Source organism: Amblyomma maculatum, chromosome 6 (assembly GCF_055883805.1).
Source record: "Amblyomma maculatum isolate TAMU_Amacu chromosome 6, ASM5588380v1, whole genome shotgun sequence".
Classification (NCBI taxonomy): domain Eukaryota; kingdom Metazoa; phylum Arthropoda; class Arachnida; order Ixodida; family Ixodidae; genus Amblyomma; species Amblyomma maculatum.
The window spans coordinates 113,468,349-113,482,567 of record NC_139349.1 but is presented as its reverse complement, the minus strand read 5'-3'; the positions used below and the strand labels follow the sequence as shown (position 1 = coordinate 113,482,567).

Below are 14,219 nucleotides of genomic sequence, written 5' to 3'. Positions count from 1 at the left end.
CCTTTGGGACCGAAGACTGGACAGTTTCCTGGTGTGGAAGAAGAGCAAGCAATGCTGTAATGGCGGCTAGTTGGTTTTCCATCATCATGTAGGCGCGCTGAAGTTTAATTCGAGACAATTCACCAACACAAGACTGGTCGCGCACGTACCAGTCTTGTCTCGTGTTGGTGAATTGTCTCGAGTTGGAGTTCAGCGCGCCTACATGATGATGGAAGAAGAGGTCCTAGAATATGTCTGGGATGTGTGAAAGGAAGGCTGTGTCGTTTTGCACGAAATGATCAGGATGCACACGCGAGCCACAGCCAGAAAGCACAGTATCGCAACCACCGCTTTCAAAGTGAGTAATGGGTGGACGACACGCTTCATGTGGCGCTATGTACTGCGCTTCAGGAGGTGCACGTCACATTGTCAGCAACTGAGCAACTGCCTCCTTGCTACGAAGAGAAGGTAGTGGACTTTCATAAGTTTATGATAGGCCTGCAGCAGGACAGAGAATTTTTCGTCTCGCAAATCGGCAACGCCGATCAGACACCCATCAACTTCAACATGCCGATGAGCCGGAAAGTACAGTTTCAAAGAGCCAGACCTTGGTCCTCAAAAGAATCCTCGCTACCTCGGCACACTTGTAAGACACCTGGTCGCAGCCGTTACATGGCATGACCAGCAACGGCGGTCACCACGCCGATGCATGGCTGGCTAGCTTTGGGAATTTCTTCACCACAGCTGACATGTCACCACAAGAAATGTCTCACTTTTCCAGATCGTTACGAGGTGCAGGTGCCTAAAGGCATGACCTACGACGGGCCGACAGCAAAGTTTGGACAGACGATGCGACTGCCCGCAATTAGACCAGCGACGTTGAAGCGGGAACCCCATGTGGGTCCCAGGTTTGAGCCAATGTTGTGGCTGGGCGAGGGGGTTAAAGCCAAAATGATTGGCCGCAATTTCCTGCAGCATTGGCTTTTCAACAAAACTGTGGGACAAAGAGGACCAGCAGACCCCAGAAAGGTTCTGGTCCCAACAATAAAGACAGCGCAAGGCTAGCAAAGTGGTTCGTTGAAGCCGTTGAGGGACGATTTTAGCTTTGCTCCGGCAACCGACTGACACCTCCTGCCTGCTGCGGCCAAGAGCCTTGGATCTCCCTCGGGCCCCGATGTACAGAACCCGAGCTAACTTCCACGATGAGAATGACTTAGTCTCTCCAGCCAGCAGCCGCCTCCCAGACTCTCAGCACCTGAGCGGGCACCATGGCCATGAGACAACTCCGACACTCCTGTGATGGTGAGCAGACCGTCTACCCCCTTCAGGCAGCCACATTTAGGAATAAATGTTTTTAATTAAACAGCCAGTTGCGGATGCTCATTCGTTTGTTCCTCGCCTCGGCACGAACCTGAGATCGGCAACTTAACTAGTTGCTAATTTTGTGATGCAATATTAGGGCCGTCACATGCTGCAAGAAGTTCTCCTTGAGCAACATGGGGGAAAAAGCGATTACTAGTCAAGCTGAGAGTAAGAAACATCAAGCTGCTATGAAATCTCAGCAAAGGGCTTCCCAGACCCGGGTTGTCTCATTTTTTGAGACTGCGACAAATAGCGGCTCCTCTTCCGCAGTGGCAACGAGTGCTTCGTTCATCGGAGGTAGTGCTAGTGCTTGTAGCGCTCGGGAGATGCGTCCAGCCACCACTGCGGAAGCACTTGGTGGTTGCATTTGATGAGTCACTCAACAAAGTAACTCAGAAAGAACATATGGATGTACTGATCAGGTACTGGGACGAAACTTATGCCACTGAAAACGCGGTACCTAACTTTGTGTTTTTTGGGGCACACCAGCGCAGAAGATTTGGCTGCTGCTTTTAGGAAAGCCAGAACTTGAAGTTTCTGAGGCCCCTCAAACAGGAATTTAGAGAATCCGACACAACCCATCAAATTCTTGACATTGGAAGCTGTGGAGTCCATGTTGTTAATGGCGCATTCAAAGCAGGACACTCTGTGACGCTCTGGGATCTGGTAGTGTTCCTTCGTGGGAGCTATAATCTGTTCGAGTATGTGCCAGCACGTCATGCAGACTACATCCACTTCACGGGAAGTGCTCTGTGTCCATTGAAGTTCTACCCAGTAAGGTAGCTTGAGAATGGCAGGCGATTTCAAGGGCGCTTGCTATTATTCCAAACTTGGTGAAGCTTGCAGAGTGCGGCAAAGCAAGTGAAAAAGGTGCCACAGTGTACTAGCTACAGCATTGTTGAAAATGCTGCCTGTTAAATTGTTTATCCTATCAATTGCTCAAGACCTGGAACCATTTTTGGCCGAATTTCAGACACAAGCCTATGGTGCCCTTTCTAGCCCCTGTATTGGATCGTCTATTGGAGAAGTGGCCAAAGTTTAGGTTACAAACACAATGATGCAAATGGCCCGCAGGGCCAATGCCCGATGAAAGGAAGACCTGTAAAGAAAGAAGCAAAAGAGATTGGATGCACCAGGTGCCGAAAAGAAGAGTGGCTGCTCTTGTAAAAAAGCTTCAACAGAAGAGGCAAAAGTTCATCAACAATGCACAGTGGCAGGAAGCTTGTCTTGAGGAGGAAGGAACTAATTCTCTGAAACAAGGTCTTTAAAACAACTGACCAATGTTTTTTTTTTTTTCTCTGACAGCAGACCTTGTATACCTGAATAAAATATTTTTCATTGTGCATGATGTCTATCTTGCAATATATTGCGTTTTGATGTCAGTAGTCAAAACTATTTTTCCGGACTTCGGTCAGGGAATTTAAAAAAAAAAATTGGTAGACGCCATGATGTACGAGAAAGGATGGATGTCGGCCAACCTAATGGCTGATTGAGTCTGGATTGTCTGGGGATGGCGACCTGGCGCCCTGCTTCTTTCATCTCTCCTCGTGCTCAACAATTTTCGCAGCCACCTGGGAGAGAACATATGCTGGCAGCTAAAGAGTTGTGCACTGAGATCTCCATCATTCCGGGTGGACTCACTTCGGTGCTGCAGTTCATAGATGTTTGTGTGAATTAGCCGTTTAAAGACTGTATGCGCCGCTTGTAAACAGACTGGATGGCCCAGAGAGGGCACACCCTGGCGCCGACCGGCGAGATTTAGAAGCCGTCCATCGAGCTGGTATGCTCCTGGATATTGGATGCATGACACTCGCTGCTGGCTGACCTAATCTCAGAGCTTCAAAAAGATAAATCTCAAATGCGCTGAATGGCAGCGAGGATGACCAGTTGTGGAAGCATGATGTGGAAGTGGTCAGCGATCTGAATGTCTAGAGATTGACGAAGAATGAAGTGTGTAATAAAAAAAAAGCTGTTTGCATATAGTTCACACGTAATCAACTACGAAAGGTAAGCTGTGAAATGCATTTTTTTTTTCTTGCACTACAGTCGAGCCCACTTATAACGGCCCCACTTAAGACGAACTTTCGCTTATAACGAACGAGACCGGAACGACCGCCAAAATTTACGTTACTTCAATGGCACAAGATCGCACGTATAACGAACGTCCATGAGCGCCGCCGATCTGTTACAGCGAACGGACGGCGTAAACCCGGCGCCCCGATACGAGATAACGATGGGCTCCCATCCCTTTTGGTCTGTTTTCGCAATCCTCCTCGCAAGCGAGCTACCCTTTGCTCGCCGCCGCGCGCTGCCTACGAGTGTCGGCGCGTGGTGTGGCCTCCAAGGCCACGCTGCCGCCCCTCCTCGCAACTCCGCTCCCCTCTCCTCTCGCCATTCCCTCGTCTTCGCCTGTCTCCACGGCGCCGGCCGCCGGCATAGTCTTTGAAGTTTCGTCGTTTTGTTTCCTGGCTGTTCCATCGAGCGGCCGTGCCAGGGGCGCGGGGCGCCAGGAGGCAGGGCTCTCCATACGCTAGCGGTTGTACTGCTTGCACGGGCGGACTGAATGCGCAGCGGCGCATTCAGTACGGCGGTGACGGTTCGTGGCCTCCGAGATTTGCGGAGGTAATCTCTGAGGCCATGGGCGGGGGGAATGTGTTCATTACGCAATATGGTATAACGAATTTTTTGCTATAACGAGCATATTAGAAAAATAGTGCACAAAATATGAAGGGACCAGAAGGAAAAAGCACACGGGAGGGCCACTTAACAACTGTGCTTTTACGCTTTGCACACTTAACCACTGTGACCTGCGTTGCCTTCCCCTAGGTTTTATGAATAAAGCTTTCCTTGCGAGCAAGCATTCGCCCCGTGTCCTTCTCTTCTTGTCCCTAGTCTTCCATATATATATGTGAGCGCGTACAAATTCTCATAACTCGACGTTCTACTAAACAGTTCTATGAGAGGCAAAGATGCCAGGCAGTTGACGTCACTAGTTATGGTTTGATTTTGTGTGTGTGTGTACATTAGTGAATGCTAGCGAGGATTGCATGAAGAAAACAGTAGTTGTCGAAGTAAAAAATTGGTGTTGTAATGAAGTTTCTTTGGAGTAGCCACAGTTCAGGCAAGAAATATCAACCTGCAGTGGGATCAGGCAACATTGGGCTGTTGTAATGCATGCTGAGAAGCAAGCCTTTACTCTTTTTTCCACAGGGCCCCATTGTGGTTGCAGCTGGCACCCGTGTTGAAGATACATCCACGTCGAGCGGATTTGCACTAGACGAAGACTTCCCGTCGCTGTGCGAAGCAATGCAAAACGTCCAGCCGCCCAGCCGTGGAGCCAGTGGCGGAGGTGCCAAGAGCAGCACAGCAGCTCAAAGTGGCAGGAACAAGACCTCGACCATGACATCAGGTGAGTGGGGTTGCAATGTTAGTCTCTAACGCATGCGGGTAACAGTACCTCAAACTGTCCTAAGATAATAATATCCAGGTTTGCAGCAATACTTTGGTGCAGCGAATTTATCTCATTGCTTAGTTTTACAACTCCTATGTAGAGTAAAACCTTGCTAAGTTGAGCTTACTGAGACTATGGAAAATGTTCAAATTATTGTGAAAACGCATGCATAATATGAGGTTTCTTGTTTGTGCTCTCAATTTTATCATGTCAAATTACCGTCTCGTGTTATGTGTGGATATGAATAAACTTGTCCTAAATTTGCAGTTCCGGTCTGGCTGTTATTTAGCACCATCAGCATAAGGTCTCCAGCGAGAGGAGGTTCCATCTAGCGGTAGCATCGGTTGACTGTTTCAATGGTTTCCCCGTGCTCACGCCACATCCCTTGCGACCGCAGCATGGCCACTGTGCTCACGACGCATACACAACCGGAAGCAGATTGATCGCACTTCGCACGCTGTAGGAATGGCAAAAACAGCATTTTGCATGGTCCTTTCACGGGCCTCTACAGCCATACCGGCCACGCCCTACAGCTGATTTGAGCCAGCGTTACCTGGGTCGCGCTTTCGAGAAATGCGGGATAATGAATGCGTTTGGAGGTAGGTAAGACGAGTTTCCACGGAAAGATAATCTCTAGCAAGGGACCCCCAACACGTAACACTGCAGATGGCGATGGTTGTGGAAACACCGAATCCGAAAACACTTACGGTGTGCACATGACGTGTGCCTGTGCACAGTGATAGACTCGAAAAGGCACAAACACAGCGCGTGCTAACCGGCAGCTCGTGCGCTGCCATTTCTCATCAGGGCTGGAAGCGGCCAACTGGTTTACACCAACGGAAGGTCCATATGGCTTCCACAATTGCCGGGGCGAATGTGGGCTGCTCTTCTGTTCACGATGTGTGAAGTTTCTCTATCAAACGCGTTGGCGCGAGAAGGAAAGCACCGGCACTTGAAGGCACATGGCATTGTTCGCGGTGGCCTTGGGTGCCTAAACGCGTACACCTTACGGATCAACTGTGAAACGTAGTGCAAATAAATACTTTTGTTGCTCTTTCTGCGCTCGCATTATGCGCAGATAAGATTTTTTTTTTCCCCATTTTTGCTATCCTGAAATCACTCCTCATGTTATGTGCGGGTCCTTGGTAACCAGGTTTCATATGAACCAAAAAGAGAAAGGAAACAGTACACGGGCAAATCAATTGAGGGAACACACGGTGATACTCTGTACTTCATCCTGCAGCTGCACTGTGTTTTATTATTTATTTATTTATTTACAAATACTGCAGGCCTTTCTCTGGCCCATGTAGGATTGAATTCAAAGGAGACAATACAGGGGAACAAGTTGCGTAGATATATAATACAAAATAAAAATTTATCATAGCGGCATCGTGGTGGTAATGATGCCAATTCGGGGAAAAGAAAATAGAAAATAGCAGGTTCAGCACGAAAACAAGTATAGTTACAAAAAAATACAAATGAAAGTCAGCATCATAGTTTTATGGTGGTGGCATTACAGATGAATAAATGCTAATGACATGCTCTATGAATAATTCAACTGAGTTGCAGTTCACAGCAGCCGAGGGTAGTTTGTTCCACCTAGATATAGCCGATGGAAACAAAAAATATTTATGAGCATTAATATGGGTTGATGAAGTGCTTTCTCATGGTTAGTTCTCGAAGAGTGACGAAATGGTTCCTGGAGGTATGTTTCTCTTGATATGTTAAAATTACCGTGATAAAGTACAGAAATTTTTGTCGATATTCCTCTCTTGTTTGCCCACCGCCTTGCAGTGAAGCACATCTTCCCCTTTGTAGGCGCGCGTTTTGGGGGTCTGTGGGCCACACCGCACTGTGGACAGATTTTTGTGCTTAGAGTGCTCCGGTTCGGGTGCGTCGCCTATAAATCATCGCCGTTACTATGTGGCTTTGCCTCGCGGATCTGTAGGGCCTTCAATTCGCAGGGTTTGCATCAAAACATTGCTGCATAGTACCCCAATTTTCGAAATAACAGGGCTGGCACAGGCAGCCAAGTTCGAATTATCAGGTGCGATTTACATAGGAAAATACGGGGCCGCAGAAAACTGTGGAATTATTCAATATTTCGAATTATTGGGGTTATACTATAGTTGTGAATTCAGTGTTGCAGAAGAGCTGCGTTGTGGCCACTTTTTGATGAAGGCGAAAAGCAGAGCTCCTGTGTGCTGTACGATGTCAGTGCACTTCAAAGAACTCTGGCGGTTGAAATTTCCGGAGCCGTCCACTATGGCATCTCTCATAGCGTGCAGTGTTCATTTCGTCGACCTTGTATACAACCTTAGCGTTATTTTAAGGAATTATGCAGTAACCCGCCTGCCAGGCGATACTTCAGAACTGTTGTGAAGTCTGCAAGTAGAGAGGAGTAGAGCCTGCCCTGCCCCACCTATTTCCACGTCTGTACCCCCGCCGTGGTGGTGCAGTGGTCAGGGCAGTAGACAACTGTGCCCAAAGATACAGAATCGAATCCCGGCTGCTTTTCGATGGGGGCGAAAAGCAAGGTGCCCATGTGCTTTGCAATGTTAGTGGACATTAAAGAAACCAGGTGGTCGAAATATCTGGAGTCCTCCACTACAGTGTCCCAGTTCACTTTGGGATGTTAAACCCCATAAACCAAAGCAAACCCTTCTCATATCTGCATAAAACTTTAACCGCTACTGCAGCCTGTTGAGACCAGATAAGCGTGGAAGGCACGGAGTGCAGCTGTAGCCCTCTTCTTTCGCTTGCAGCCCTTCACAGCTAGTTTGACCTGTGCTTTGTGCAGAAGCCAGCCAGCAGGCCTACGGAGGTGCCAGGCCTAAGACAGGGCACTCCTCAAGGCTGGCAGCGCAGTTCCCTGAACGGGCCTCTGCCGCCAATGGTGGGGATGAGCCTGTCGCCCAAGGAATTGGCAGGGGTCTAGTAGCAGACCCACTAAGGGAGAGACTTGCATTTCCAAAGCCTCGTGCTTCAGTTTACATCCAGCTGCGCAAGCCCGGCAGCGACACTTCCAGCGGTGAGTATATAGCAGCTGTCTCCAAAGATAGTGCGCAAAGGGCAAATGCCTGACAGAAGGTTGGAGAACTGTGCGGCAAACTCACTTAACTTCGTGGACTGTCGTGAAAAAAAAACAACTCGCTTGACCCTTCTAAAGTGTAAGGCACACTGTATTAATTCGCTTAAGAACATAGCCAGTTGAGAATGAGCAACATTTTTTCTCTCGGCGGTCGCTCGCTGGGAAGCGGAAAGCAAGCGCGCGCAAAGAATGGTCCCATTACAGCTCTGTTATAGTACAATACAGTACAGAACTCCGCTCCTATAACGATGTTAAGTCTGTTAGATTTTATCGTCACTGCTGATTGGGATTAGTTTTAATGTGCAATAAGCACTCGCTAGGGAAACATGGAATTTGTGATTTCAATTCCCCTTTTACAGTCGGTCTTGAGTATACTGAACTGTTACTTATTTCAAAACGAATTCCATTGAAAATCTTGTGTAAATGTGCAGTAATGCTTCACTCACATGTTACTATCGTAAACAAGACATTCAGTATGTCGAATGGTACGCCGTACTCCTGCAGCAAATGGTGCTTCTAATGACATTGCCACAATCACTTATTGCCCACAGAGAATCGCCATGTGCAACTTTGAGCCTCTACTGACAGTGCTAGCCATGTGCAGCCACCATAAAAATGCACCTGAGGAAACATCGCAGTGGCCTTTGGTTTGATAGCGCCCTCAACACTGGTGCCTGGCTCCGAGAAAGTCAGCTGTCTCTACAGCATTGTTCATGAGCTAAAGCTAATCTAACTAACCAAAGGCTATCAGCGGGTTGCCTTACTTCAGAAAGTATTACGAAAACAGGAACTTAATCGAAAGGTGGTTGCAGTCACAGTGCATTGCTGGCATTTTTAAGCCTCTTTATGTGCAAGCCACCATCAGTCCAGAGAAGTAGGTGTACGTTTGCAACCTGCTGCCCATTTATCTCTCGGTTAAAAAAAATGCGACCAGGACACGCTTTGAGGCGGAGGCCAAACCTAAGCCTACTTTTCATTGGCATGAGTGCAAACATTGCGGTTGGCTGGCTGATGAGGACTGCCCTTCATGCACATTTGACATACAGTAAACCGGGACATATCAAACCCTGGGAATCGCAGAGTATATCAAAATGTCTGAGTTTACGTATAAAATGTTTTTGTTTATCTTGTGGAGTGGGCGAATCCCAAACAGTGCATGCATATTCTAGGATGGATCTCTCATTAGTCTTATGGAGCAAATCTCGGCAGGCTAACAAACTTTCGTGTGTTGCGGCGAAGGAGGCCCAGTGCACTGTCCGCCTTGCTTTTTTTTTTAAACGACAGGTGCGCAGTCATCATCAGCAACTTGTAAACATATATGGCAGCGTCCATAAATGGGCTTGTTGGTAGCGTGGAAGCGTGAAAATGTTAAAAAGTGGTGTACTAAAACGTGCTCTAGTGCTTTAATTTAATTTCCTGCTGTGGCTTACGAAGACAACATGTGGACTGCTACTTCAGAAACCTTCGTTGTTGTGAGGGGGAAGTCGGTTGAGGGAAATGAAATGCATCGAATCTTGTGAATGTTGGCCGGGGCCACTAAAATACAGCCTACCCTGGCTATAACGAAGTCGGCGGAAATTGGAAATAGGTCGATATATCTGCTATTTTATTATATCTGGGTCGCTGGGCGAAGTGTTCCAGCGTTCCCTGAAAACATTTTGCATGTGCGGTCTTCAGGATCGCGGCCTCCATACCATCTGACTGTGAACCGAAGTTCTGCTCTGAACTCCCGAGGTACATCCGTAATGTGTCAACAGCTGGGATGGCCGCTGCAGAGGTCACCGGCTTAGGGGCGCGACCAGCGTCGTCGCAGTCACTCTCAGAGGCGCTATCTATCCCTTCCATGACGTTCCCGGCATGTACATCAATTGTGAAGTCCTCCATGGCAACAAATTCTTCGGTGGAAATAGTCCATGTGGGACAGACCTGGGGAGGCACAAGATCCAACTCTTTAGCGGCTTCCATAGCTGCTCCAAGTAGGCTGTCATGGCAACACCGTCAGCTGTTGCAGCAATGTCAACCGTGGCAGTTTCGTCTTCGGCAGACGCAGTGTCCACATTGCTGCTTTGGGAGAAGCCGGCTTTCTTAAAGCAATGAGCGATGGTCAGGTGCTTCACGTCCCTCCAGGCTTCGCTTGCAAAATAGATGGCCTTCACCAAAGGGACCTTCATCTCGGCTGCGTTGTCGGCAGAGCGAGCATCGATCAGAAGGCGCTCGATTAATCGGCTCCGGTAGTGCACCTTGAAGTTAGTGATAACTCCCTGGTTCATAGGTTGCAGTTTGGCAGTAGTTGTGGGCAAGAACAATATCTCTACAGTGCTCAAGTGTGCATTGGCGTAATGCGCAGTGCAGTTGTCAAGCAACATCAGCACTTTGTGCTTCTAGACCATCTCTTTGTCAAAGTCAGCGAGCCACTTGAAAGCATGATAAGTCACTGGCATAGAGAGCATCTTGGCATCTTGGTGACCAACAAGCCTCGCTTGTCCGAACCACTCATGTTGTGTGTGTCCTTGTCAGATACGCAAGAATCTGATCGCAGTGCTTGGCCATCCACTGCTGGAGCAATCCCTCTTCAACGGATGCAGCCTCCCCAACAATGTTTTTTACACATAATGTCGTGCCTCTCCTTGAACTTCTGAAGCCACCCATTTCCTAGCTGGAAGCCGTGGCCGAGAGCGAAGCTCAAGTCCTTCGCCTTCACTAGCATGATGGGTCCACTGAGCGGGATGTTCCTTGATCGGGCATTCAAGCACCACCAGAATGGCGTGGATCTTTCTGCCATTCTTGATTATCATTGAGAGTGTGGAGTGTGCGATATCACTCTTCACGTTTCGGCGCGCTTTGTCTTCAATGGCAACACTTTTTTTTCTTTCCCGTTTGGGTGCTGGGGTTCGCGAGACTTGACATTGCCGAGAAATCGAAGGATCGGGTCAGAGAAAGGGGATAACTGAGTAGGTCCATTGTTTACAAATTGTCCAGGCAAAGTCGGAGGTCACGAGATATCAAAGGTAAGAAGCGGAACAAGGCAGGAAGGTGTAATGGCATCAGCGAGAGAAGCGCATAACAAACGTCCATGAAAGCGAAGGAAACACTCTCTTCTCTCTGTCTCTCTCACTCCCTTGACGATTTCTCTCCGACTCTTTCCCCCAGGCCCAGAATTGAGAGGAGAGAAATTCAAGAACTACGATTCGTAAACCCGACCGGTAGCCACATATGACCTTTAGAGCAACCACAGATGGGGCCCCTTTTCAAGCCGTCGGATAAACCCGGTCGGTAGCCACGCTGCGCCACAGAAGCAGAAGAAGAAGAAAGAACAGAAAGAGGGAAGCTACGTTGGCGTTGCTTACGCAACCTATTGTATTTAACTAAAGCTAAACCCCAGCTAATTTTTTTTTACCTCCCGCGCAAGTGGCTCAACTCTCGACGGGACGCTTCATTATGAAGACAAGCCAAGCGATACAGTGAAGCAACCTTTCACTTCGCGGGAAAGCAGATGACGCTGCGAGTGCGGCCGTCAGCCAAACTTTGTCCATATTTTCGCAAAAACATTTGCCTGAAGGTGTACAAAATCTTCAGATTGATAATTATTTTTCATTTCATACAAAATCACTTCGCTATATCCGCTGACATGCAGTGGTTACGACGCTCGACTACTCCCCAAGATGCAGTATCGAATCCCGGCCTCGGCGGCCGCTTTTCGATGGAGTCGAAAAGCAAGAAGCCCGTGTGCTGTGCGATGTCAGTGCACCTTAGAGAACCCCGGGTGGTTGAAATTTCCGGAGTCTTCCACTACGCCGTCTCTCATAGCCCGAGTCGCTTTGGGATGTTAAACCCCACCAACCAGACCAAACCAATATCTGCTGACGTGCGTTTATTTACTTTGCTAAAACTGGACCAAAATTGTGTTGAAAATGCAAACATGGGAATGGGAAATTGAACTTCCTTCGTTATAAGTGCAATTTTGCTATAACCGGGCTAGACCGTATTTCGTCCGTCGTACTTGCGGTTTTCGTTGTTGCGGGGTTCAACTGTATCTCAATACTTTAAGGACCGACCCTCTATTATCAGAAATGGTGTGAAGTTTAGAACTGCTCGCCGTGGAGGCTGGTTCTTGTTTCTTTCAATTTTTGTATGAAGTAATGTATAACGAAAATTCGCCTTTTTTTTTTCTTTTTCAGGAGCTGGAAGAGGTGCCATTTGAAATTGCCAGCGACTGTTCTTGGCAGTGACAATTTTTCTTCTTTTTTCTCGTGTCGCATTTATTTTTTAATGATGCAGTTTTTTGTTTGTTTTTCATCGACCTCATACTGTCAACGAAAACATTCGAAGGATTACGAAAAAATAAAAATCTCTCACGCATATTTGATTTTTACTTAAGTTGATTATGAAAATGCAATTGCATGATGTATATGAGTTGCATTTTTAGCACTGTATTCATTTTGCATGCATCATATCCCAACATGTATGTAGCCAAGATTATATGGTCAAAAACCTCTACTACATGCTTGTTGAGGTAGGATGGACAGTTGGGCGAGTTGGTACAATTGTTGAGGGCCTGGATCGGCTAGTAATGTAGCTATTCCGGCAGTCAGAGAAACATGTCCAATTGCTGAGGCTGCAGTGCATGCGAGAAAACCCCTCTCATAAACAAAATTAACTAGCATAGTGTGTGGGACATTTTATGCTATTCACATGCAACTGTGGAAGCTCTCCATGCTTGATTCCTCAATACTGATTGCTGCATTATGTAAAATAAAAGCTTTGTTTTAATGGCATCTCTTGAAATCACCAGAAACTCCAAGATGTGAAACCATTATTTTTTTCCAATCAAAGGTGGGAAGAGCCTGTAACTATTTTGCTGTTGTGTACTTTGTGCTTGGGGTCTGGTTGCACAGAAAAACTAGATTGTGTATACATTCAGATGTTTCCAGTAGGCACATCAACTGTTATTGCATACATGCTGAAATGCTGGAATGTATAACTTCTGCACTATATGAAATGTGTTCAAGGTAAAGGAGCCAAATATGGAAAGCCAGGCATAAAGTCAACTTGTCTTGTGGTTCTTCATAATGAATACATCAAATGAAAGACTTATCAACGCTTAGCACAGCTTTGCTACGGGCACCAAGAGAAACAGTCAGGCACAAGAAAATAGGCAACTGTAAAAGTGACTAGTCTTTATTATACATCCATGAAAAAGCAAAGGTTCTTGGAAATGGAAACAGTTCTCATACTGTAATTACACCTCACATTACTTTGTTCAGCAGACCCTTTGCAGCAATTTTTTACAGCATGTGAATATTAATGACCTCCAAGCAAGGCTGGGAGTGAGGAATAGTAAATTGTGACAAAATGCCTAATACAGGCTGTAGAAATGAGCTTCAATAGACCTGTGGGCGAGTAATAGCAAGCTGTAAGAAAATGCATAGCGCAGAGCGGCAAGATTCATACTTCTTACCCTTAGACATAAAAACTGCTAGCTAGGCCAGCCTCTGCCTGCCTTGCAGAATTTTACACTTCTTGAGATAGCCAATGGCTACCAGCGCCTTGTTTTCCATTTGAAGGCCACGCACCGAATGAATATAACACAAACTTCATGTATGCAGCACTTTGCATATGCATCGCAAGTAGCTTATGTAGATGCATTCATTTAATATTCGCATGCACATGTTTAGCAGCACCTAGGCCATTATAAAACTGCTTTGCTAAACGGTAAAATTTGGTTTTATACCATGCACCTCGGCTATCAGCTTTTCTGTTATGAAAGATTAAAAATAGCCGGATAATATTAGTGCTGTTCTTAATTGAAGATTTCATGACTCCGACCCAGAGTATAAAAAAATGCTCCTAATTTTTATCCCTGCAAGAGTCTGTCTCTCTTCTACACAAGACAAGAATAAACACCACAGCACAAGCAGGAAACTTTATCCATCTTGCTTGTACTTTGCAATTTTTGCGTGCTCACGCTGATTACTTCGCTGGTGAAAGCATACGTTTCATTATATGGAGTGAAATCAGCAAATAATTGCTTACACAACAATGTATAAGTCTTGCAATTGCTAACGGTAACATGTACACTGGCATAGTCAGGCAACGAGACCAACCATCGACAGCTGATTGGTAAGCACTCGCAGTGGTTCTAGAAGCTTTCATTTAGCAGAAATGGTAGGGGATAAAATTGATCAGTACTTATATCGCGCTGTACTGGCGAAGGCCAAACAACACAGTTTGCGAACCTTTTGAAGACGTGGAACGACCGCTCGTTGCTACCGTCATCATGCGAAAACAGCTGTAACGCATAGCCAAAGTCTCCTGAGTGAGAACTTGGTGCTCCTG

At 46.8% G+C, this 14,219-nt stretch overlaps 1 protein-coding gene across 1 annotated transcript in view; it reads left to right on the top strand.

Moving 5' to 3' along the window:
• The window catches only part of mael (germ-plasm component protein maelstrom), a 58,458-nt gene extending 46,216 nt beyond the window's left edge, over positions 1-12,242 (top strand). The window contains exons 11-13 of the mRNA XM_084607355.1: positions 4,552-4,750; positions 7,593-7,823; positions 12,062-12,242. Coding sequence (XP_084463481.1) covers positions 4,552-4,750; positions 7,593-7,823; positions 12,062-12,084 — 453 coding nt within the window. The 3' untranslated portion in view covers positions 12,085-12,242. The remainder of the gene's footprint in view (positions 1-4,551; positions 4,751-7,592; positions 7,824-12,061) is intronic.
• Positions 12,243-14,219: the final 1,977 nt, after the last annotated feature.